General features: G+C 35.8%; 1 protein-coding gene across 2 annotated transcripts; it reads right to left on the bottom strand.

Moving 5' to 3' along the window:
• Positions 1–319: 319 nt before the first annotated feature.
• Positions 320–26,942, bottom strand: DSC1 (desmocollin 1). Of its 2 annotated transcripts, XM_036009184.1 has the most exons (17): positions 26,593–26,942; positions 23,589–23,673; positions 22,113–22,315; positions 20,354–20,473; positions 19,125–19,280; positions 16,635–16,779; positions 15,321–15,487; positions 14,787–14,921; positions 13,205–13,390; positions 9,777–10,036; positions 9,484–9,626; positions 4,854–5,066; positions 4,125–4,367; positions 2,719–2,840; positions 1,743–1,997; positions 950–995; positions 779–869 (listed from the first exon to the last, which is right to left on the bottom strand). In XM_036009184.1, the coding sequence occupies exons 1-16, from the start codon at positions 26,653–26,655 to the stop codon at positions 960–962; spliced, it is 2,532 nt and encodes an 843-aa protein (XP_035865077.1). In that variant the 5' UTR covers positions 26,656–26,942; the 3' UTR covers positions 779–869; positions 950–959. The 2 variants fall into 2 exon arrangements, with proteins under 2 accessions (XP_028380442.1, XP_035865077.1); XM_028524641.2 differs by lacking the exon at positions 950–995 and having other exon boundaries at positions 320–869.
• Positions 26,943–27,401: the final 459 nt, after the last annotated feature.

Below are 27,401 nucleotides of genomic sequence, written 5' to 3'. Positions count from 1 at the left end.
CTGTGGACTTATTCTGGCCTATGTCTTTCCAATGGCCCTAGAAGCTATAGGAACTTGATGAGGCATTCCCATGGGCAGAGATCCAAGTACCAAGCTCTGAAGCATCCTGAAAATAAACAGTGCTAGGAGCATCTCTGCAGGTGAAAAATGTAGTGAGAAATGAGCTGTTATTTACCAAATTGAAGACTGCACCAAAGAAGACTTAAAAAGCCTTCAGTACATAGCCACTTGTGTAGAGGGAGCAATTCTCTGGCACCAAAGACCATTTCTTAATAGATTATTTTCCCCAACATTTAAAAGAAAGCATTTAATTTTCATCTAAAATAGAAATTCACTTTTATTAGCCTCCACAATCCCCAGCTGTTCTACATATACTCCCATAGCACGCAAAGTAACAGAAGGTACAAGGAAGAGCAAAGTACAGTCCTGGAAAGGGCAGTATGTACAGGCATATACAAGAAAATGAGCCGATGGAACAGTTATTTCTAGAAAACACCGAAGTTATTCTAGACAAGGAGGATTTAGGGAGCTTTCTATTTATAGTATCCTTATCTACAGGTCTTAACATTTACCTCCAATAAACAAACACATTAGCAGGCGCTGCTATCATTTTACATTCACTAAACTCCTGCATATGCCCTTGTAGATGTTACTCCATTAAACAGGCACATTTATTTCTTTACACATGTTTTTGCTAGTGTCCTAAATTTGGGTTCCAGATGATCCAGAAACTCAAGCCCTTCTTCTTCCGGCCGATCGCTGCAGCAGCCTACGGAGCCGGCCATGGACCCCTTTCCTTCATAGTTGTATGAATGAACATAGTCTTCAGAATGTTTATGCTCCTCATCTTGTCCACACAGATATACTTTCTGTATTAAAAAAGATCACATTTTATTATTTTTTAAAAACACTTGAATATATTAGCATAAAAATAATGTCTTTGATTTACCTTTTACTGTTTAATTTTTAATCAGAGTGTGTCCTCTAATGGATTCCTACATATAAAAAATGCACATGATTGGTCTATATTATAGTCATTCTTAAAATATAGCAAATATTTAAATGCTCCCCGTGAAAACATTTATGAAAACTAAAGCTACACATATATCATACAACCAACTTACTATTTCCCACTTGAACATAAGAGCTGTATAGTTGAACTGGATCTCCGTGGCTTCACATGTTTTGGGGAAACCAATGTTTGCTAGGATTCTTATCATTTATACACTATTAAATAGCTATAATAATGTAATATATTAAACTGGCTAACATTAATTTATAATGATTAATCTGAGCATAAAACAAGGAACCAAAACCCCAAATAAAAGCTGAAGTTTATCTGGTTGATATTGACAGCCAGGATTTTATGACCACATGAAGGATTTAACACACTAAAAATTGTGTATAATTTATGATCTATGTATTACTCTCTAACAAATATTTCACTCTAGGTGATATTTGGTTTAAATTTTTAGGGAAGAAACTATCAGTTTTTTTATACTTCCTAAACATGACTGCATATGCCACCCCCAGACAAAGTTTTGTAATCCTTATTTTAAACATTGAACTTTACAAAATCATTTTTCTTTTTGGGCTTGTACTTGTCACCCCTAGCTATAATAACTCAATATTTAAAAAGTGATGAATTCCAGGCGTAGGAGAAATAAAACGTTTGGGAAATCCTGATTTATGAACAGTGTTTAACTTTCACAGGATATGAGCTCAGAGACACCGGCACTTACTTCGCCGAGCCGAGGCTGGGTGAAGCTGTGCCAGTCGGTGTATGCGTATCTGCCGGTATCTGTCAGCCCTTGTCCTGCTCCCTTGACAGACTCCAGGATCTGCTGTCCACCTCCTTTGCTGGAATCCAAAGTGTAGCCGCCTTTGACCATCTCAAAGTTTTGCTGTGTTTTGACTCCCTGGCCACCAAGAGTGCCAACAGATATGCTTGTGTCACAGATGTTGGATGTCTGTGTGGGGAGTCTAATATTTGCTTCCTAAAAATAAAGTTAGAATTATAAAACGGATAAATCAAATTGAAACTAACAATTTGCCTTTATGTCTTTCGCACCACAGGCAAATCACTTACTGTGCCTCTCAGCTTCCCATACCTAAAATCAGGATAATAATAGTACCCAAATGTTAGGTATTATGGGTTGCATTGTGTCCCCCCCCCCAAAATTTGTATATTGAAGTCTTAACTCTTCGTGCCTCAGAATGTGATCTTATTTGACAATAGGGTTATTATAGATGTAACTAGTGAAATGAAGATGAAGTTATCAGTTAGGGAGGGCCCCTAATCTAAAAGGTAAAATTTGGACACACATGCACACAAGGAGAATGACATTTGAAGATTTGATTTATACTGCCATCAGCTAGGGAACCACCCACCAGGTGCTAGGAGAGAGGCCTGACAGGCTCTTCTCTAGCACCTTCAGAGGGAACGTGTCCCTGCCAACACCTTGATCTTTTAAACTTCAGCACTGTGAGACTGTACATTCTGTTGTTTAAGTCACTCACTTTGTGGTACCTTATTATGGCAGCCCTAGAAAACTAATACAACAGAATTATGAATTTTAATTTTATTAACACAAGCATGGCACTGAGCTTTGCTTGGCATAGTAAGTGCTCAATAAATATTAGATGTATTATTATATAATAATCAACTGTCATCATTGCATCACCATACAGTCAAAAAAAAAGTGAAATATGGTTTACCATTACTTCTTCTCCAGGTCCTTCAGTATTTGATATAATTAAATTTTGTTGGGCCACATCCTCTGGAAAACATTTCTTTACTGTTTTCCTAGCAGTAACACAGAAACATGTAAAAAGGGCACCTAAAAAATAAAAATATTTAGGTAAGTAGAATTATTTTTTGATGCTGATATATATTAAATCATTTGAATCATATGATTGTTTAAAAGGTTCTTCAGAGAACCTAAAAATTTTTATTCCATAAAGTACCCTTGGGTCATATAATTTAAAACAGAATATTAACAAATGTATTAGTATACAGACCATCTCTTAGTGAGATTATGTTATTAGACTAAATAAGAAATAGATCCATAAAAAAGTAAGGAAGATTAAATGAGCACAATTTATTAACAGTTCTCTTCCCAGGTCCAGAATTAACTTAAATATTTCCCTTATTTTCTCCACACTGAAATACTAACTTTATTTGACATTTAAGCTAGTATTATTAGTATTTGAAACACATACAGAGCACCCTTAATGGGCTTGGAGTCATAAAACAAATGGTTTTAGGCATATAACCATATTATGTATTAGGCATAAATACAATCAGGAAAGGCAATTACATAAAATCAGTGACTGGTTTTGAAAGTGTACATCACTAAAACAGCTCTAAGAGAAACAACCAGTTTAACTTAAAACTCATATCAATGAATTAGGAACAGCAAAAACTGTGACAAAAACTTATAAATGTGAATAGAATGCGTGTAGCCAAATAGATTGTTAATAAAGAAAGAAAAGAAGGAGAGAGGGATGGAGGGAGGAACGATGGGAGAGAGGGAGGAAAGTGTGGGCAATAATTTCCATCACTTTTGCATCTCTGAAAAACAGTTCACAGGATGCAAAATCTAACATTCTTTGCATGAATCGCTTTCCTTCAGTAGCTCACCATATGACTATTTTCCATTCATTCCACTCAATAAAGTTTTGTTAAGATATATGCTATATCATATCATTAATAACAGTGAGCATAAACCTCTAAGTAAATTTTGGAGCTATCCTTTTCACTAATTCTTTTTTGCATTCACTACTAATATTTTGTATGAGAGGGAATCTTGATATTAATTTTATCCAACCTTCTCATCCTACATATGGAAAAAAGAACTTAAGAAGAGGAAATGATTTAACCAGTGTCTCACAGATAATTATGGGAAGAATTAAGGTTACACCTCTGAAAATTACTTAAATCTGTTCTTAATGATATGTTTCTTCTTCTATGACTCAGAACCCTAAGTCTTCTATTACATGCAAGATTGTTAAAAAGAGCACATTTACCAAAAGCTATAAATGTCATTGATATAAAGAATTGTCATGTTTTTAAAAATATTGGAAAAAATTCCAGCTAACGCATTCTAGATAATTATACTTACATAACAACAATGCAGAACCCAACACCATGGAAAGAATTGCCCATTTTCCAAGTATGACTTTTGGTGCGTCGGCATCACGCTCTTTCTTTACAGACATGCTACACTCAGACGGTGTCGTACAGTCACATACTCTGACTGACAATATGTGTTTTGCAGAAAGACCATGTTTATCTTTTATTTCAACAGGCACACTATAAATGTTATAATCAAGTTGTTGCTTTGCACGAAGAAATGCAGTTTTATCTATGGGAAAAACAGAAGAAAATATGTATTGATATCACCTTTCAATAATAATATTATTATTAATAAATAATATATTAATAATATTCTGACTGGTATTCTTGGGGTGAGGAGCAGGGATAGGAGGCACAGAGTTTACCTTAGAAGAAAATTTCCAGTGGTTCATTTTTTTCTTAAAAATGATTTTTAATTCTTGATAAATAAGGAAGACTAATTGATATAGCTCTATGCCTATATTAGACTAGTCTATACTTAACATGTTATTCAAATATTATATTAAGAAAATTTGTTTTCTTAAAATATATTCAAAACAAGAGTCTAAACCTCATAAATACATTATTACTTAAAATAGCTGGGTGTTATTCTTATGGGATCACTAAAATAATTTCTTAAATTAATCTTTAATTATCATCATAAAGTTAGGTGAAAGTAAAAACCATCAGCCATCTCAAGTTTCTATTGATTACAAGATTTAGCATAATTACCCACCATCCTTCTTTTCTAAGGTCCAAAGTCTGTTGACAGAATTATCCAGACGGAATTCAAAAGGTGGACCATTATCAGGTCCATCTGGATCCGTAGGTGAGAGGAGAGCAAAATCCTGATTATGCTGACAAATTGTCACATCTTTGTCAATTTGTGGTGGATGATCATTATGATCTTCCAACAGAACGACTAATGTGCCAGTGCAAGATCTGCCATCTAAGAAAAATTGAAAATAAGACATATCTTCACTTACAAATTTGTTTTCCACCATTTCTATGATACACACTTGACTGCTTTGTACTAACTGTCTGAACTTGAATTTCACATTTCTCAGATCACTTTACAAGTACAAAATCATGACAGGTGCTTTTTAAAACTAAAAGGTATGAGATTGTGAATAATGTCACTAACAGAATAACAGTTGAAAGTAAAACTGATTCTTTACATTTGTCATTCTGAAGAGCTATGTTCATGCTCAAGATAAAAAGACTTTACATTTGGTCATCAATCACTTCTTCAACCTACTCTCCTGACCCTTTTCCTCACATACTCTTTGCTCAAACTTTAAAATTGGTCATCAGACCCACTTGGGGTGCTCCTTCTCATGTCTGTTTTGATACATTTTGTTGCTGCTGCCTGGAATACTCTTCTCTTCCTCTTTGCCTGAAAAAACCTCATTATCCTTCCAGAATCCACTCAACTATCACTTCCTCAGGAAACTTTCTGTGACTTGTGTGGATAATGGCAGCCATATTCTCCTTTCATTTCTCATAACACTTGGCTTATCATTGGCTCACGCATTGAACTGTGAACATTGTTCATCCTCAGAGCTAAGTCAGATTCATCTTGAGAGCCTAGTGAAATGCCCAATATGTCTTGGCTAACTTATAACTTAATACTAACACATAGAACAGAATGTGCATACTCTTTCTATACTCTGTAAAACAAAAACTTAATTAAATAAACCACAAACACAAGTTTGCATCCCCACCCTAAATCAATTAATTTGTTCTTGAGGATAGGGACTCTTACTCATTACTAGAATGGCCACTATTATTGGATTATTGGGTCCCACAAGTTTCAATAAATATTTTTAAGTAAAATAGTGCCTATTAGTTGTGTTTAATAGATAATTAAGTTCAGAAAACATGCTCAAATTTTACTATATGTGATAAGATAACAAAGTACAATAAATGTTAACTTTCAAAACTGAAATAAAATAATAATTGATGAAATTTCTCAGTGTTTTGCTTTAATGCTGGTCTAAATTTTGGAGCATTTATGTTGTTTATCATGAAGACTACTATAAATCATATGCAAATAAAATCTGATTTTTTTCTTTCTAGTTTGAAATATTATTTAAGCTGTGTAATGTAGTACAATTCAGTAATTTTTTCTGTTGAATAACTACAAAATCAGTCAATTAAAAGTGATTTTTAATTAATTACTTACAAAAGATAATTACTATATATACCTATTTTAAAACCACTCTATCTGATAAGTTTTAAAATATCTATAAATAAAAGAGGGATATAGCTCCTGTAAGATTAAATCTGAAATAGCATAGAAACATTCTGACACTGCCAGAAAGTTGTAAATGAATCTGAATACAAATAACTTTAAAATCACTAAACTAAAAAAGAAGTGAGTTATGGAAAAAGAAACTATTTTTAAAGTTTAAAAAAATGTAGTTATAGACACTACAATCTGAGCTAACATGTGTGCTGATTTTTTTTTTTTAAGATTTTATTTATTCATTTTTAGAGAAGGAAGGGAAGGAGAGAGAGAGAGAGAGACATCAATGTGTAGTTGCTGGGGGCCATGGCCTGCAACCTAGGCATGTGCCCTGACTGGGAATTTTCACAGCCCGCGCTCAATCCACTGAGCTACACCAGCCAGGGCCTGATTTTATTTTTAAAATTTTAAACAAAGAGCCATTTCTCTCCATGGAACAATAGAAACCACACTACAAGACTAATAGAGAAGTAGGGCAACCACCAAAAACATATCAAGACTCATTGAATCCTATAGTTAACCAATATTTATCACATAAATTATTATTTTCCATCTCAGTCTCTATTTTAAGTATATTATTAAAAATGAATGCTTGATAAAATAGGAAGACTCATAGATTGGCCTTCCAGCCAAGATGGAGGCATAGGTAGATACACTGTGTCTCCTCACACAACCAAAAGAAGGACAACAAATTTAAAAACAAAAAATAACCAGAACTGCCAGAAAATTGAACTGTATGGAAGTCCTACAACCAAGGAGTTAACAAAGAAACATTCATCTAGACCAGAAGGAGGGGTGGAGATGGGCAGCAGGATGAAGAGGACTCGAGGCAAGGTGGAGGCTGGCAGAGCTGGCAGTCCCACATTCATGTGCAGATAAACCAGGAGGAACAACTGGGGAGAGAGACGGAGCACACAGCCCAGAGACCCAGCACAGGGAAATAAAGCCTCAAAACCTCTGACTGAAAAAACCTGTGAGGGTGGAAGCAGCAGGAGAAACTCCCAGCCTCACAGAAGAGTTTGTTAGAGGGACCCACAGGGTACTAGAACATACACAAACCCACCCACCTGGGAATCAGCACCAGAAGGGTCCAATTTGCTTTGTGGGTAGTGGGAGAAGTGACTGAAAGTCAGCAGAGAGCTGAATAAGAGGCATTGTTTCCTCTCAAATAGAAAGGTCAATGTTATTCCAGGCAGAGGGTGTATTAAAGAGTGCTTTCCAGGGTGACAGCAGGAAAACCAGCCTGACTGAGATGATTGACACACGAAAGACCAGGAAATAAACTGGACTTTTAAAAAAGCTACAAGAACATTTAGGTCGTCATCCTAAAGTGTTTGTGAGTATCAAAACTAAATGTTCATGTGGAAATATAAACAATTATTTATATATTTGGCCTTTGGAAGAATATATTGATGGAATAAAGTTCTAATAAACAAAACCCTTCATGTCACCAATATGGTTTTCCATTTAACATCCCTATCTTTACTTCTTCTTGATCATATCCAGGTTATCCATAAGCCTGGGGCATAGATTCTTACATTTTAGATTTAGCATTTCATTTCTTTGGGTTATGATCACTGTATTTCTTTTAGCACTTAAAGACAAAGTTAATATCTTATAGTTCTGTTCTCCATGTTTTCCATCTCTCCAAATAGTACTTCATTCACCAAGCTTCTGTATTTCTGTGAAAACTCCTACTTTTATCCTTTAATCTGGACAGCTTTTAACTGATTTTCACTTCTTATGATATTTATACTTTCTCTTATGGAGAAAGTTTTCATACCATAGAAATGCTTATGAGACTACAATAATCCTTTAATCAATATCATGTGAGATTTTGACCTTGTCTATGAATTTTAGTTTTCAAAGTAACTTGCCTAGACAATCAACATTTGTGGAATAAATGAGCAAATATAATTATTGCTTGACAGCGTAACTGTGGTTTTGAACTATTCAGATTTTATTTTTACTTATACAGGAGTAGCAAGTCACCCAAGACTATAGAGTAATGATAATATTAATTCTATTTCTCAGTTAATGTTGTCCCCATTCTTTAGCAGATTTTTTTAACCTATACTGAAAGAATTACATTAAAAGATCTCAGCCTGTTGATGACCAATGTTGTGGGTAGACCAGCCACTTATCAAAGGAAACTTTGAAAAAACAAGTTTATTACTTATTTTTCAAAAACAAGAAATTTCATGGCACACCAGGAGCTACCCAGTGTGGTCACAGGGTGGAGTAGGGTAGGGATGCAGATGGAGGAGGAAAATTCTGTCATGGGCCTTGAGTCAGGATGGGGAAGCCTAGGGTTTCACAGGCTCACTGTTTATCAGTGATTTTAAAACACAAGAGCAGGAATTTAAAGAACAAGGATGGGAAAAGCAGTCTGGCTACTTTTTCTAGTCCTGTGGCTGGCAATGTATTTATTCAAAAGAGCCATTTTGAAGTGGATGTCTCAGCAAACACGCCTTAAGACAGGCATTTGCATTACAAAAAGAAAAACCAACAGTCAGTAAATACACTAATTCCGCCACAATGTTACATGTTCACAATGGTTTACTTCCTGGAGTGTCCTTCTCAAGGGTTTTGAGAGACTACTTCATGACATTTGGAAAACATTTCTTCTCAAGATAGATTCTAGAACTAACCTTGGAAAAGGATTGCAGAGTATAGCAAAAGACTTGTTCAAGAGTCATTGTGTGAGCATACCTTTAGGCCATAGGGGAAAATTTTGTTCCCCATTAAGAGGGGCTCAAAACCAACTGGCCTCAAACCCAACTGTTTTAGGCAGTTTGAATTCTTTCAGCCTGTCCAGGTCATAGTGATCTAAATCTAAACTCCTGTCCAAAGATGGAGATCCTTGAGGATGCCACCATGTCCAAGGCAGAGGTCAAGTAACAGGGACCATGAAACTTGAACTCCCACTTCTCAGCTTTGTGTCATTGATGTACTGGGGACCAAATTGGGGTGGTCTCCAAAATATTAAACAATCATAATGCAAACATTTTTTGTATAAAATTTTGATCTGGAAATAAACAAATTTCATCCCAAGATTTTCTATAAAGTATACCCTATATTTATATTTTACATTTCATTTCTAGAAAATTGCACTCACCTCTATCAGTTGCAACCACTGAAACATTGTATTGGTTGTTTTTTACAAATTTTGATTCTCTATCTAATACTTTTACAGTCCTCAAGTCACCAGTTTGTTCATTAATGTCAAACCAGTTATCTTCATCTCCTATCTTCTTATACCTAATTTTAAGAAATCAATATAAATGATCAAACCAAAAACTGGATATAATCTCAAAATTTATCATTTTAAAAAATACATATAACTTTCCTAAACTTAAAATCAATTTACATCACAATTAAAAATGGGGAACTTTTTGAAAAATACATTACCTTAAACCTTCACCACTGCGTGTTTCTGGATCCAGTGCTTTGTATCCAAAGAGTTCTTTGCCAGCTGGGAGGCCATCTGTACTCTGAATAACTTTTACTGGTGGTTGGCATTCAGGGCCCTCATCACTGTCTTTAATTTTAACAGTGACAGTTGTAGTGCACATAGTAGGAGTTTGAGAGTTTGGTGCACTAGAGAACTGTGCTTCATTAAGTACACCAATTTTCAGAATAATTTGGTGGTTGACTTCATAGTTCAATGCCTGTTAAAGGACATACTTTAATTAATCTGTGTGTAACACTACATATAGAAGACTTACAATCATAATCCAAGCTCTAGCACAAAAGGAAATATCATTTTTTGTATACAATGTTACCAAAAGAAATTGCTTATGTATTTCAAGACTCATAATTAGCTCCCTAAAATGACAAAAATGGTCAAATGCAAAATTGTTGTTTTTAAAATTTAATCAATTTTTCACTTAGCATAATTATCTCCAGGTCTATACATGCTGTCAAAAAAGGTAAGAAGATTTCCTTTTTCTGTACAGCCAAGTAGTATTCCATTGTGTAAATGTACCAGTTTTCAATCTACACATCTACAGACCTTAACTGTTGTAAAAAAATGCTGCAGTGAACACAGGGGTGCATATGTTCTTTCAAATTAGTGTTTCAGGATGCTTAGGATGTATTCCTAGAAGTGAGATCACAAGGTGAAAAAGCAGTTCTATTTTTAATTTTTTGAGGAAATTCCATACTGTTTTCCACAGTGGCTGCATTCCCACCAACAGTGCACTAGAGTTCCTTTTTCTCCACATTCTCCCCAGTTGTGTGTTGATTTATTTATGACAGCCATTCTGGCAAGTGTGAGGCAATACCTCCCTATGGTTTTAATTTTTATCTCTCCAATGCTTTGTGACATTGAACTTTTTTTCACAGGTCTATTGGCCATCTGTATGTCCTTTTTGGAGAAGTGTCTATTAAGGTCCTCTACCCATTTTTTAATTGGATTTTTTATGTTCCTGGTGTTAGGTTGTGTGAGTTCTTTGTATATTTTGAACATTAACCCCTTATAAAAGCCAGTCAGAGAAAGACAAATACCATATGATTTCATTTATATGTGGAATCTAATGAAAAAATAAACTGATGAACAAACTAAAACAGAGGCATGAGTATATGGAACAGACTGACAGCTGTCAGAGGGGAGGGAAGTGGGAGGACTGGATGAAAGGAGATGAGAGATTAGCCAAAAATCTTACATACATAACACATAGACACAGACAACAGTGTGGTGATGGCCAGAGGGAAAGGGAGGAAGTGGGTGGGGGCTAGGTGGAGGTAGGCAAAGGGCAGGGAATGGGGACAGAAAGAGACTTTCTAATGCTATGCATGCCATGGGCAAGCATACCATGGTTATGTGAGATGTTAACACTGGGGGAAGCTGAGCAAAGAAAGGGTCTATGGGAATTAACTATGTACTATTTTTGCAACTTTTCCATTAATCTAAAATTCTTGCAAAATAAAAGTTGAGTTTAAAAAGCCAAAAATACTAAACTAAACTAAACTAAAATTTAATCAAATTTTCTTCTCACTTTTCTTCGGAAAGTTCTTGTCTTCATTTTTTGCATTATTAGTTTAAATATGAATAGTAATACAGAATTAAGGTGTGGTTTATTCCAGTTCAAGCAGATTACTATACTTATCAAATGGTATAACAGTGATAAACAAGATAATGGAAGCCCCCTCCAAGCTATCATTAGACTCTCAGCATATGACATTGGGCAATAATGGAGCAGTTATCTGAGTACATGAGTCAAAAGATATAATGATATTATTAAGCAGCACCTTTGAAAGGACATTATACTTGGTTTGCTTTGTTTCTGATCAAAATGCTCAGTCCCGGACTGAATAGTCAGAAAGAATCCTAAACAATAGTTAAATAATTAGAGATTAAAATCTATCAAGAAAACAAAAAAAAGGAAAACAAGAGAAAGAAACATAAGAGAAGAAGGAGCAGGAGAAAGAGGAGAAGAGAAGGAGGAGGAAAAGAAGGAGGAGAAGGAGGAGGAGAAGGAGAAAGAGGAGAAGGGGAGGAGGATGGGGACGGGAGGAGGGGAAGGGGAAGGAAATAGAAAGAGAAAGAACAGGTGATTTAATTTTTTTAAAGATTTATTTATTTATTTTTAGAGAGAGGGGAAGGGAGGGAGAACGAGAGGGAGAGAAACATCAATGTGTGGTTGCCTCTCGCGTGCCCCCTATTGGGGACCTGGCCTACAGCCCAGGCATGTGCCCTGACTGGGAACCAAACTAGCAATCCTTTGGTTTGCAGGTCCGCATTCAGTCCACTGAGCCACACCAACCAGTGTGGCAATATAATAATTAAAAAATATTTTCTATAAACCTTATGAGAGAAGCAGAATTTGTACATAAAGTTTCCAAGACAATGCAGTCTATAAAAAATTAATGATGGAAGTATGTCACAAGTTAGTGTGAACAATGGGAGAAGGACTTAGAATAGAACCAGGTTCAGTTAAAATAATCATTTTAGGTGCCCATAATAGAAATTGAATTTTTAAAATTCTAAAGCCATGGCTACCTCAAAATATAGGGTGATTAACAGGCATACCCACTTTATATTTAGTAAAGTGTCTTATCAAATAGACTGCAAAGAGGCAAAAGTGTAACATGATCGTGAAAGGAATGGAAAGTCAGGAGGTTTGATTTCAAATAGTGATTCTTTCATTTTTCTCTGTCTTGTGTTCTATAAAACAAGGGTTTTGGCCTTGACCAGGTGTGGCTCAGTGGACCTTTAGGTACTGTAGACCTAAAGGTTGTGCGTTCAATTCCTGGTCAGAGCACACATCGGGGTTACAGGTTCTGTCCCCAGGTGGGTCTCGTAAGAGAAGCAATCTATCAATGCTTCTCTATCACATTGATGTTTCTCTCCCTCTCTCTCTCTATCCCTCCCTTCCCCCTCTCTCTGAAATCAATGAGCATGTCCTATGGTGAGGATAAAAAAAATAAGTAAATAAAGAATAAGTAAAATAAAATAAATAAAATAAAATAAAATAAAAAGGATTTTGGATACGTGGGTGTCTAAGAATGCCTCTAAAGCTAATATCTAATTACTAATTCAATATTTCCCTACCTTGGTTTGTCACATCTGTAGTACAAGTACAAGTACAAGTAAATTTTTCTACTTGCTATGCTTTTCCTCTAAGAGAGAAAATGAAGGTAAAATAGTAATAATAATAATAATAATAATAAATTTTTAAACCAATGTAATCATTTCATTATAATTCACTAGTCATGTGCACACAGAAATTTATATACATATATATAAATGTCTATGTATCAGTTAAATTAGAAATTCATGAATCAGTTAAGTTAGAATTTTTTAAAGGATTGCTGGATTGTTTTTGTTTGCTTACCTTGACAACACACAAGACTGCTTCATTTGTATTTGGGTCTGTGCTGATTTTAAAGTTTCCATTTTCATTCCCTTGTAGGATCTGGTACACAGCCTTTGAGGAAGGAGTATTTGGCAAATCCAGGTCATGTACAGTCATTCGTAAAATCTCAACATCGATTCTGTTTTCTTCCACTTCTGCAAAATACTAAAAAAAAAGTCTCTTGTTATAAATTTATAGCTTTAACAATATGACTTTCTCCTCTAAAACTTATATTTAAAGTAAAAGAAAGCAAAGGAATATAGAAATGTGCAATCATATATTGGGAAGAATTTATAAGTGTAATGCAGAGTTTACTTCTTTCCTTACTACTTTTTCAAATCTTATCCACCTTTGAAAAAGCAACTTATGCCTTAACTTTGCAACTTCGCTGGTAATTTTCCTACACATCCAAGCCCTCACATTCACCTCTATTCTGAACCTATAATATTTACAGTCTATTACCTTCTTAGACATAGCAAGTGCTTCTATTACTATATTTAGCCTTTAATATTCATGGCTAATTACAACCTACAATGATTTCTTATTACTGGATGGCCCATTATGCCAATTTTTAAAAATTTACCTTTGATTCTCTAGCAAACATCTTAAAGAGTTTTTCCTTTTTTTGAGAAATTAAATCATAGTTTTCTCCCATAACCAAAAAATAAATAAAGTTATGAAAGCATATGATATTAAAAGACTAAAATAACTAGTAAATCAGAATCGTCTAGAACTGCAGGGTCAATTCATAGAAGGATGACAGCCTGGGAGTCACAGGAGCACAGCAGATCTTGAGTCTTACCCCATTTTTTCCTCTTACGTGATGCATATGTATGAGATCATAAGCTAGGCACTTAACTGATTTTCCATTTTCTCATATAACATATGGAATAATGCCTATCCTTATAAGGTATAGCAATTAATATAAAAATAGTATGGATGGATCTAGCACTGCAGGTTTTCCATTCTTTCATTTGTACTATGGTATAGATTAATGAAAAACTGAAGATTACTTACTAAAAGGTCAAGAAAGAACTATTCCCTGGATTTTCCTGCTATCTATATTTCTTGTACAGTGTAGTTCCCAAGGGAACGTTTGTTCATACTCAGCATGGGAAGAGCCTGCATGTCGATGGCCGTGGGCAGCCTGTACTACTGACTCCCCAGCAGAACAAAGGATATAAAGCTAGTCTTTTTTCTTCTTAAGATGTTGAAGTACAAATGACACGAGAGACAGGGCCTCTTCTCCTCCATTCCATAAAAGGCATTTAAATCCAAGGAATCTGATACCATAACTTGGCATCCAAGAATACATTGAATACATGAACATCTTCAGGGGCTAAGAAGATTTTATATGGCCAAGAGAGTAGTTATTTCCCTAGCATCCAGAACAACTGGCACTTCAGTGATTTCTACAGAAACTATATTTTTTTATCTATGTTATTTGTATGTGGTAGCTACTAAAACTAAAATGTGTAACCTCACAGAGCTACCAAATTCCAGATTTGTTTTCAGAAAAAGTAAGTGAACTTAGATAAAAGAACACAGAAAACATACTCACAGCAGTTTCTGTAAAATATGGTGCATTGTCATTTTCATCTTCAAGTGAAATAGTAATTGTTCCTGTATTAAACAAGCCAAAATGTTGGCCCCCCATGTCTCGTACTTCCATTATTAACTGGTATGTATCACATTTCTGAATAAAAGGAAAAAGGGACATTGATGAACTTTCCCCCATCCCCCCCAAAGAAAAAACATAACTAAATATAGAACAAGAGATTGGTCAGTTAGTCAGGACAATGGAAAGTTGACGTGTCTAAGATAATGTCTCAACATTTAAAAGCTATTTTTTTTACTATTTCAGTATCTACATATCAAATTAAGTCAATGATCTCAAGTGAGACCTCATCTAATACCTTATACCTTCCCAAATTCTCTATACAGACAAAACAGGTGTCCAGAGAAGCCCTAGCCACAGCCTGCACGGAAGCAAGCTTGGAGAAGAGGCCACGAAGGGCTTACTGTCATTTCTCTGGGAGTTTTTATCATCTTAAATATAGTGTAGTGACTGGGGAAAAACGAATTAATTCATTACTTCTCTATCCAATAAAAGTGACGTTGTGGAGATAACGCCTGTGTCTGGGTGTACAGTGAAATGCTTTGGGTGATCTGGAATTTGCTGTAAGATTTTAAATTTCAGACGAGTATGGAGAGTGTCAGGTTCGTCGAGGTCTATGGCGGTCACTTTTGCCACTGAAGTTCCTGTTTAAAGAAATCCAATATTGTCAATAATTTAAAATAACAATATCACAAAAATAATTAAGGCACTGCTGTAGCATATAATTCCCAAAAAACACAAGTATAATAAGTGGAAGAGTATAAATACTCTCCAAACTCTAACCTTCTCTTACTTAGAAACTTCAATTAAGTGAATACTGTGAAGAACATGATTTGTATTCTACATATATGAGGACATTCACCCCACCCTTGGTAAGAGTTGTTCTAAACTTCTTCCCCCAACCCACTACCCCAGTTCATGGGCCATTTTTGGATGGGATCCTCTCTGTAGATCTTGTTTCTTTTATAGCTCAACTTGATAATGTTATTAGAAATAGTACTGCTTTTTATAGGATAACAAAGAGTTTGTACATTTACATTTTAATAAATGTGCTGAATTATTAACATGCACAGTAATTATTAATGAATGTTAGGCAAAAACATTATGTATGAGTCTGAGTATCAAGGATCAGGCTTTATGGCCCAGAAATCAGTGTAGAATGTTGCTTTAACAAACCACTTATTATGAGAGACCAATAAATACACACATGTAATGGCAACAGACTAGAGGATCAAAGAACTGAGAACATTTCTTGCAGATTCTGTGAAAAGCTGGGCAATGTTGTTATGCCCCTGATTATACAAAGATCACATTTTTGGCTGCCCAAAGCATCAAACAAGTTTACATTTTTTTTCAGTTTGTCTGGAAAATATGCCAAGTAAAGCAACGTGTATGTTGTTATAAGTCAGATTAGCATTTTCATACTGTGATATTGTTTCAATCCTTGAAAATGTGTTGAGACTTCATAGGTATTCATATTATTCGTTGCTTTATAAACATATCTGTGATGCATGCACAACTCAGAAAATATATACAGCATTTGTCATATATTCCTGTTCATTGTGGATTGATCTAACAAAGTTAGTAGCTTTATGTATTATCTGCCTTCTATATATGCATAGCAAAATGAGCACATAAAGTTCGCATTTGAAGAGTATAAGACTACAAGTTTTCTGTAGCATATTCTTGAAAGTCAAGCATTTAAATATCTTTAGCATAACTGTGTTTAAAACATTAATGAGTAATTCAACTGAAGCAAAAATCTAGTGTTTTCCTAAAATGTGAACTTACCAATACGGCAATTTTCAGGCACATTAAAGATAGTCACTTTGGTTTCAAAATAGGGGGCATTATCGTTATCATCTTCAACCTTGAATAATAAGGGGAGTGGGTACTCTGGTGCATAACCATCTGCGGTTGTGGCATAGGCATATATCTGAAAGGTAAACAAACACCATCAGCTTACTCTTAAATAGCGAGCTATGCACAAAATTAAACCTAGCGATTGGGCAAAGACATGTTTAAAAGGTACATGTATGTAACAAAGAACTTATGCAACAGACAGACAAAAACCAGCACAGTCGATGCCTGCCATATGACTTCAGTCTTCTTTCAGCATTCTCATTATTCTCCCAAGGACCACTCACTCCAGCTGAATGAGGCTGCCCCATTCCCTGCACTAACTGCATGCTGTTCTACTTGTTAGAATGCAAGTGGACTTCCACCAGTTACGCTAATTAACAAGTATTTTTGTAAGTTTATAAAAATATAAATCTTTTTTCGTTGCCATTGATATGCCATCTACCTCTGGGTGATTCAAGTATGCTTTCTTTTCTCTATGTACCTGCATTTTCTTAGTTTTTACCATAAGTATGAATTTCTTGTGTAAAATAAAATGCTAATAAATACACATACGCATTCCAAATTCCACTTCAAAATGATATACCTTGGCCTCAAATGAAATTAGTTAATGTCCTTTCCCTTTAAACACCATCAAATTGCTTCTGCAATCTTATGTGGTCTATGCATGGGTAAGTGTTTAATGGATGGTTGTTGAGTCAAACAGAGTCTCTTCACTGACAGGCCCAACTAAACCTGCCCAGAGTGAAATCTGTATTAACTCCATTCCTCACCACACAACTAGCTTTCTGATTTCCCCGCTGTAACCATCTTCTAAAATAATCCAGAATTATAATTCCAGGTATCTAAGTCCTCCCTCTCTTTCATTAGTCTTTTCAATCTGTTGCCAATTTCTAGCAATTATGGAAGTTTTGTGCCTCTATCATGTGTATTTTCTATTCCCAGTGCAATCATCCTCATGTGACTCCAGACGTCTCCTACCAACTTTCATGTTGTATTCCGCCAGCTTTGCTGCAATTGTTCTAGGTGACCTCCTCCCATCTATGCGCAGCTCAGGAGTCAGATGCGCTTCCCTGAAGCACCGCTCCAGTCATGACGTTCCCTAATCACACTCTTCAGCGACCTGCCTAGCTTCAACCAGAGTAACAACAAAACCCTCACTGTTGGGTTAAAGGGCAACACGTATCTTCACTGGTCTTGTTGACATGGAGAAGCATTTCCAGGACAAGCTCTAAGACAGCAAGTTTTGAAATAACCATCCATGTTCTATCTGTCCCCTTCTTCACTTCTCCCCAACAACCCGCAGGCGGGCTTTTTGAGTAATAAAACTTACACTTTGATATCCATCAGTCTGATCCCTATATCTTACTTCTCAATAAATTCTGAACTCAGGCATTTAATACAGGAGTATATTATTACCATCTCCCACCACTACCATCACCACCATCATCATCACCATCATTATCATCATCGTCACCATCACATCCAAATGTCACATTGTTTAGCCTCCCTCCCTCTCCCCCTAGATTTGATATGAGGTTTTTTTCTTTAAACTGCTGCCATTTTGAGAGTTTGGGCTAGAGAAAATTATGGAATTATTTTATGTCTCTATTAGATTATAATTGTTTTCAGGGACAGAGCCTGAGTCTTACGGATATTTGTGTGTCTAAACACCTAACATGGAGCCTTACATTGGATAATTCTTTAATAGTCAGCTTTTGCATTCAATTCTATTCATTTTTTTCCTTTGAGGGGGGCAAACTGCCCCTTAAGTGTTCTTTGGGCATGATTAGATAGAATAAAGTGAATTGGTAAACTTATTCTGGATTACTAAGGAAATAAAATGATACTCAAGATTCTTGTTGCTAAAGACACTCCAAGGGAGAGAAAGAAAAGCACAACGCTACTGAGGCTGGAGCAGCGGGTCTCAGCCTGACTTCGGCTGCATTTAGACTCACCTTGGATGACTTCAGATTTTCAGCTGACTGGGCATCATCTCATTCTAGTTAACTCTCAGAACAATTAAATCAGAATTTCTGGGCATAGACCAGAACATTGGTATTTTTTAAGGTTCTGATGTCATTTCTAATGTACAGGCAGGGTTGAGAATAACTGAACTATATTATTATAGGAAACTTTGAGGTCAGTAAAATTTACTACTGCTGTCCTAGGATTCCACAAAGCAAAATTTATCCTTTAGAATTCTGTCATTATATTTTCTATAGGTATCCCCCACTTTTCTTCCCTTATGTCTATTGTCTTTCTTCATCAATAGCATCAATAGAAATTGAAGTCTATATTACATATTGATAATATTTAAAATATGAAATAAAATGTATGTTTCTTCTAATACATAAACAACACTGAAAATATTAAACCAGTAATAAACAAAATTCTGTGTAAGTAATCTAATAATCTCACCGGAAACTCTTGATATTGCTCACGATCTATGCTTCGTGTACAAAAAATATCCCCAGTATCTTTGTCGATGAAGAACAAATTCAAGGGCTCTTTGTCCACTCCTGGTCCACTTATGGAGTAAAAGATAGTGTAGTTCTGTGCAGTATCAGATTGGACCTGTAATAACAAGTGACAATTTAGAATAAAAAGTATCTTCAACCTAACATCTTGTGATAGTTCATTTTTTGTCACATTTTTTGTCACTTGCTCTTTTCCCTGCTAACATATTCTTTCTTTCCTATGTTTATCTAATCAGTATGCCCTATATTTTTAAAATTCTTGTTCATAGTCTGAATGTGCAAATCCTCAAACTCTATCACTTATTTGAGTTCACATTCTTTTATGTTATCTGCATATTTATGGAATACTCATGGAGTTAAATATACTCTTACAATTCTTTTTCTAAAATTTATTTATTTATTTTTAGAGAGAGGGGAAGGGAGGGAGAAAGAGAGGGAGAGAAACACCAATATGTGGTTACTTAATGGGTACCCGGCCTGCAACCCAGGCATGGGCCCTAGATAGGGAACCAAACCAGCAACCCTTCAGTTAGAAGGCTGGCACTCAGCCCCTGAGCCACACCAATCATGGTTACTTTTATAATTCTTATTCATTTGTTTTTATTCCCTTATGAATTATAACAACAGTTTCAGTAATTTTGAGTTATTTAGAATTGAAAGTTTTTATAATTTAAAAAGGTAGAAATAATGCAACTTTCCTCCCATAATTAATTCTTCAATAATTGCACAATTTTAAAGCTGGTTTGTGTTTATAATACAGCTGTGTGGCAGTGATACCACCTTTTTGGTAAACAGAAATATTGGACATTTTTTTGGTAAGGATATATGATAGAGTCGAATTATGTAAACTCTGTAAGCATGTTCTCTGTACTTGAATGCTAAAGTCTAGTAAGATATTTAGGAAAATCAGGGTATAGACTCAAGATCATCAGAAACTCAAAATAAGAAACTTTTTCTAAGTGCTAAATCTGGTTTCTAAAGGAAAGTAGCAAATTACACTGACTCACTTCTACAGAACCCTATTTCTGGTGAATACATGACCCTTAAAATTAACAACGGGTTAAAGCCCTCATTCAAAATGCTATGCAATTCAAATTGAGATTTTAAAACAACAATAACAACAACAACAAAAACCTTCCAACATGTAAAATTGAACAATACGAAACGTACCTGCTGAACGTGCTGTGGAAACGGACCTAACGAGTTCTCCATCAGTGAACATGGAATAGGAGCCCACCGTCTCTTGCTGCGCTGGAGGACCGTGTCTTTGCTATGTCTCTTTTTAGAAACCTGCATTTGTTGAGAGAGGAAGAAATACAGCATTACTTATCATTCTAGGAACTGTGATTTTTATATATACAGGGTCCAGCCAAAGTAATACCTGCTGGAATGTGGTTGGTAGGGTAATAATATGGGTATAATAATTTACAGTTTTAATATGAACATTTCACCTGAAATGTCATAGGGTGTGCTTGAGTGTGATAATGTTATGTTACAGAATTACATGCTCATGATTTTGTAATGAAAGACTTAGTAATAAAAAAGGGGTGTTATTTGTTCTGGATCATGTATACCACATGAAAATAAGTAAGGGATGCATATAACAATATTGTGAATAACCAACTCCTAAATTATTTCTGTTTAGTTATTTTATTGATAAGATAAACACACATATACATGCAAGACTAAGAACCAGTTCCTCACTTAATTCTTGATTTAAGCAGTTAAGCAACCAGAGCTTTATAAGGCATTGGCAAAATAAGCCATCTTGAGAATAGACCCCCTAAAATGGATAATTCATTTACAAATATTTAAGAATTGATTTTATTCCACTAGAAGTGGTACAGCCAAAAATTTTAAAAACACTATCTGCATTTCAAAGCATCTGTATACCTCTATAAAGATACAGGTAAGCGTTTGTTCAAGTATGTTTTATTTTACGTAGTATGGAGGCTTTAAAATTTGGACATAAGAATAATGTTTTTTTATTAATCTTTATTGCATTTTTTCCCATTACCATTTAGTCCCTTTATATCCCTCTTCCCCCAGCGATTGCCACACTGGTGTCCATGTCTGGGAGCCCTTTTTCTTTTTTTGCTCAGTCCCTCCACTTCCTCCCTCCCCCCACCCCCACTAGCTGTCACCTATTCTCCATCTGTGAGTCTGTCTCTGTTTTGCTTGTTAGTTCCGCTTGTTTTGTAAGCTTTAGGCATATTCTAAATTAAATGAAGAAGTGTTCTCATAATCAAAAGGAATTTAGCTGGGAAAGTATCATAAGTCAAATCACTTAATAAATGATTTTGTAATATCAAATTCATGTGCAGAGTTGGCTTAAAGTGAGGTTTGTGTGAATTCCAGTAACCTGCTCCCTTCCCGTTCTTCCATCACCACCACCCACTACAAGAAAGTGAGACTAGGGTCAGAACATTCAAAGCAATCTTGTGGATTGGTCATTACTCCATTTTCTGAACAGAAGGATCCCATGGGATTTTCAGTTAAGGTAGGAATAAGCTTTGGATAATCTCTTTCCCTCTTTAAAGAGAGACTCACACCCCTATAGTCACTTGAGAGAGAGTGAGCCACCCAGGGTGGAGTTCCACGCCTCCATCCTGAATCAGCTTGCACTATTTTAGACCCACCCTCACCTTGTTCTTCAGGCTGGTTGTTCTTAGTGCCACCTACAAAGCGCTGTCTGAAAGCTCTGACATTCTGACTTTGCCCCCTGGCTGTAGAGTTGTTCATGTTTATGCCATTTTGTATACAGCTCTACCACTCCTTAAAACAGTCTAGTATTTACATGTGTTAATTATCAGTTGCATAGACAAATAAGTGAGTATTAAAGAACAGTGATTTTTAACATGGAAGGAAGTCTATGAAATGAAGGACTCACATAAGCCCATTAATATAGTCAAATTTTTGCCTAAAATACCTTCTTTGCTCTTGCTTCCAGTTCAATTTCTATCTCTTTCTGTTCCTGTTTCTCACTGTCTGAAAGAAAAATGGAAAAACTCTTCCTTTGGGGAGACAAAATGAGGTCACGTGTTGTGTAAATTGAGCCATCTTCAAGAATTCTGAAGTCAGGGTCATTTGACAGGATTAGGCTGGCTGACTGGAGACACTCCTTTAGATTCACTGTAGGGAAGAAATATCACAGCAATTTGTAAGATGAAACAGGAATAGAACAAGTTTTACAGGAATAACAACTACAAGTTAGTGCATGAGAAACAGAAAGTCACACTTGGAATTCAGTGAGTACCTGCTGCTCTAAAACTGAGGGGTCATGAAAATTAAATAATTAAATTAATGAAGTCACAGTTTCTGCTACTTTCATCATAAATTAATTTATGAATAAACATCTAATATTTTCTTTGTGTCACTCGATTTATTATTTCCACTTTAGCTTTTACTTATGGATTTGTACATATATAAATTTGTCATTTTATATTATATATAGTATAACTATGACATCAGTAGATTTTGAAATTGTTTACAATAATCTTTGATAACCAAATCTTGTAAAAAATATGAAAATTGGTCTGTACTTATATAATATTGCTCAATAATATTACACATAATCATTTTATAATGTATCTTGGAGGTTTAATAAACTCGGTGGTTAGTATATGTTGTGTTTGTTATCAAAATATTTTCTTCACAAATCCATATTTAATACATTTAGCATATTTACTGTTTATCTTTAGAGTACAGACTGTATACCTTTGAAATGTGTTAAGAATATATAAGGGATTAATTTAAAGCACTGGTCCAAGCAATCTATCTTGGAAAGGTACCACTTCTGAATTCAAAATGTATTTTTCTAAACGTAAACTTAAGCTAATGAAAATCTTTGATGGAAGGCATGTTATATTTGGACTCAGAACCCTATGCTTCCGGTAGGACTGTGATAGCAAGACTAGTTGAAATTTTATTTGCCATCACAAGCTATTTTGTGAAATAGATCACATAAATTCTTGCTGTGTACTGGTGCATTGCAGTCAATCTCAAGCACCAATTTTCTTCAGAGGCATTTAAGTTTTGACATATCTGTTTTATATGTAATCAATTACAGAATCTTGACTTTGGAATTTTGGCAGCAGATTAGTCGATATGCATTAAAACATGCTTTTGGTTTTGTTGTCTTGCTTAGTTTGAACTACACTAAGAGAACTCAGCCCTCTAATGTTTACTAATTTTTCTGGCATGAAAAGTATACAATGAACTTGGCATTTTAGTTGTTTCTAACCACTATCAAAAAACAAGCAGTTCATCTTTCATTTACGTTGAATTTTAATGCCAAGTATCTACTATATGGCTTTTAACCCAAAAGCCCTACTGGCTTTTACAACAGTAGCCTGAAACTAAATGTAGCAGTTAAAACTATGAAGTTTTTAATACCGTTTCTCACCTTTGCCTACCAGTCTGTCAGCCTGAAGATGAGAAGGAACTCGAAGAGAAATTTTCTGACAAGCATCGCAAAACAATATTAAAACCTCAAAAGGAAAAAAAGTACAAATTACATTTGATTACAAACTTTCACATTACAGTTTTGTCTTACTGATAAAAATATTGTCGATTTTATCAACAAAGAAGTCTTCCAGTCCTTTGATTTTTTTTTCATATTCACTTTTAAAGGACACAGCAAAGAAAGTGGCTTTAGAGGTACCACTATCATTTAGTATCAATGAAAAAATTAAAGTGAACAGCACTTCTCAGAACCTAAATCATATCATATAATTTTAAGAAAATGTATTACAAACCACTGATTTTATATAGATGTTATCATCTCTAAGGGCATTCTTAAGTGTCATTCAGATTTTTTTTAAGATTTTATTTATTTATTTTTAGAGAGGGAAAAAGAGAGAGAGAGGGAAACATCAATGTGGGGTTGCTGGGGGCCATGGCCTGCAACGCAGGCATGTGCTCTGACTGGGAATCGAACCTGTGATGCTTTGGTTCACAGCCTGCGCTCAATCCACTGAACTATGCCAGCCACGGCTTCATTCTGATTTTTTCAGCATAAAGAAAGTACTTAACTCTGGAATATAATAATCACATATTTGTACACAAATCATCATTTTCACAGACTCCCAAAATTTGAGGGTATAAGTCAAATCTAAAACTATTTGAAAAAATTTTCACCTTTTAAAGAACAACACCCACTCTTTAGATTGTCTTGACATAAATGTCAGTCTAAATAATCTCATTCACAAACTAATCTAAAAATATACATATTTCAAAATATAGAGGGTGGCTTTCAATGGAGTAGAGATATTTAAATAAATTCAAGACACAACTATTGTCTTTATTAAAAAACTAGGTAGTTTGTCCTGGCCAGGTAGCTCAGTTGGTTAGAGCATTGTTCTGATACCTCAAAGTTGTGGGTTCTATCCCCAGTCAAGGCACATACAAGAAAAAAAAGTGAATGCATAAATAAGTGGAACAACTACTCAATGTTTCTCTTTGTTCCCCTTTCTCTCTCTGTTCAAAGTCAATAAAAAACATACTTTAAAGCCAGGTAGTTCCAGGAAAGAAGATTTATTTTGCATCAGCGTCACTGCAAACAGGCGAGTAATGTATGCACTGTGATGTTAGGACAGCTACAATGTCACTAGGTGATAAAAATTTTTCAGTTCCACTAGAATCTTTTTTTTTAAGTTTTTATTTATTTATTTTTAGAGAGAGAAGGGAGGGGGGAGAGAGAGAGAGAGAGAGAGAGAGAGAAAGAGAGAGAGAGACAAAGAGAGAGAGAGAGAGAGAAACATCAATGTGTGGTTGCTGGGGGTTATGGCCTGCAACCCAGGAATGTACCCTGGCTGGGAATCTAACCTGTCAGTTCCACTAGAATCTTAAGGGCCACTGTTGTATATGTGGTCCCATTGTTATGTGGTGATGATTGCAGTTTGTAATTTTACAAAAACTCTATTAGGCAGATATTACCAAAGACTGAAATTAAAAAGATGATATTTATTTGTCTTTAGTTTTAATTTAAATAACCACTTTTTCAAACATGAGACATTTTAATTTCTTTGATTTTTTAATATTTGTATTTCTAATGCCAAGGAGTGAACTAAACTCTATCTAAAAACATTTCTAAGCATAAAATATTCTATTACTTGATTATCTAAATAATGTGGAAAGAGTATTTTGTAATTAGAAATATACATACATATACAAATATACACATCTGCATACATATATATGCATAAGCACACATATACATATAGACACATTATGCTGATAGGATATATCCACATTCCCATTCCTACACCCATCTTCTTCCCTTCTTGCTCAGGACCCCCACTTCATTGGTTCTGCCTTTGCCAGCAGAGCCAATGAAATGCTCCCCAAATACTATTACAAGTCTTCAGGTTAAATTAGCAGCTTAGCAAATTGGAGGAAGGAGGAGTCAGACACTCTTTTGGTCTTTATGAGGATCAGGGATGGATGAGCAAGAGATGAATCAAAAGGTGCTGAACAGAACACATACCACCAGCAAAAGAATCCCTGGAAAGCTTTCATCACATTTTAACTAACCCACACTAACTCAAGCAGGTTTTCGAGTTTTGTTCTGCACTTCCCCCCACCTAGGCAGTTACAGGGTGAAAACAAGACCGTCGATCCCACATCATGTATTAATTATATGGAAAAACTACTTATCCCCATACAGTAAAATCATTCAATTCTGAAAATATAATTTGAGTTAAAATATTTTGCCAAAATGTAAAGAGAAGAAAATTCATTGTTTAGAAATGCCAGATACATGAGATAGTTCCCCTCTACCCCCTTTCCATCAAAATAAAAATTAGCAGCTGAGTACACAGTTACAAAGCTATGAAAAAACAAAGTAGAAGCCAGTTTAATGTTGCTTGTTTTAAAAACTGTTATATTTTTCTCAAGTAAAACCCCTTGCCTGAACTAAGAGCTCCACCCTTCTCTTAGCTCCTCCTGTGTAAAATTAAGAAAGTCTTGGATAATTCCCATCTTAAGTACCCAGAATCCTTTTCAGCTTCTCACAGCTTAATGGAACTAAGCCTGTTAAATAGCTACAGCTTATTTAATGACTGGCAGCAAAAGCAAACCTCAGAACCTTCTGGGCCAAATGCCTGAGGAATAAATTCATTCCACTACTCCTTTAAAAAAATAAAACATCACAGCAAGACTGAACAGGGAATTCCCTTAAAACAATTGACAATCTGGCCATGGGCCCTTGAAGAGTCAATGAAATATCTGCCTTCCTGGGTCCTAAGTCTTTCAACTCTTCCTCAGATTTTTCTGAGATCTGTTTTTGTTTTTCCCAGTTTATCTTCTCTGCCTTCCACTGCCACCCCTACTCTCTTTCAAGCCCAAACTGGAGGGAGGAAGCACCCAGCAACCTGCTTGAATTCCTTAACCTTTTGGTGGTTACTCACCAGGAGAGAGAAAAGGAGCTGCTTGCAGAAGAGGCTCCCTGGGGCAGCAGAGGCCACAGCCATCAGAAGCGGTCCCAATGGTCAGGGATGGTGACTGGATAAGACGACAGCTGGGGATGCACAATGCAGGTCCGCAGTGGCTGGCACTGTGCAGGGTATTCTGCTGCCACACTGGTGCAATTAGCTTGATCTGGAGAAGAGTCAGGAGTCAAGTGGTGACAAGAGGAGGAGCAGCAGGAGACGCGCTTCCCTCCTATTCCTGGGTCAGTCTTTCTCCATCTAATTCAATTACCTCTGAACGCAAAGAGGCTTCCTACAACTGGGGAGGGTGGGGTACAAAAGAGCCCCAGACCCAGTCACTAGCTCCTCCTCACAGCAGCTTTCAAAACTTCTCCTACCACTTGACACATAAGCAGAAGCAGGAGGGAACACCCTCAATCCTTGGCCCTCCGCCCTTTTCCCCCAGGTTGATGCTCTGATGTCCTCCCCAGTTATTACCCACTCCTACGTCCTTCCCTCCTTCTTGGCCTTATTAACCTATCTTGCCCCTGGGTACAATTGTGCACAAACTCCATGCAAGGAAGTGATACCAGCTGCCATTGGCAAATCAGGGGACATATGAACAAGTAATCGCATCATCAGAAGTTATCTCCCCATCTAAGCACTGAGGTGGAGGCTGGCTCCTACAGCATTGTAGTCCTCAGAGAGCTGGCACTCGTCTACAGCAGTAACTTCAGAGATGCATTGTGCCCACTCCCTTTGTTGTCTGTCCACTGTGCTTTGGTCTTCCATATATTCCAAGGAATTTA

Source organism: Phyllostomus discolor, chromosome 9 (assembly GCF_004126475.2).
Source record: "Phyllostomus discolor isolate MPI-MPIP mPhyDis1 chromosome 9, mPhyDis1.pri.v3, whole genome shotgun sequence".
Lineage (NCBI taxonomy): Eukaryota > Metazoa > Chordata > Mammalia > Chiroptera > Phyllostomidae > Phyllostomus > Phyllostomus discolor.
This window is presented reverse-complemented; position numbering and strand designations above follow the sequence as displayed.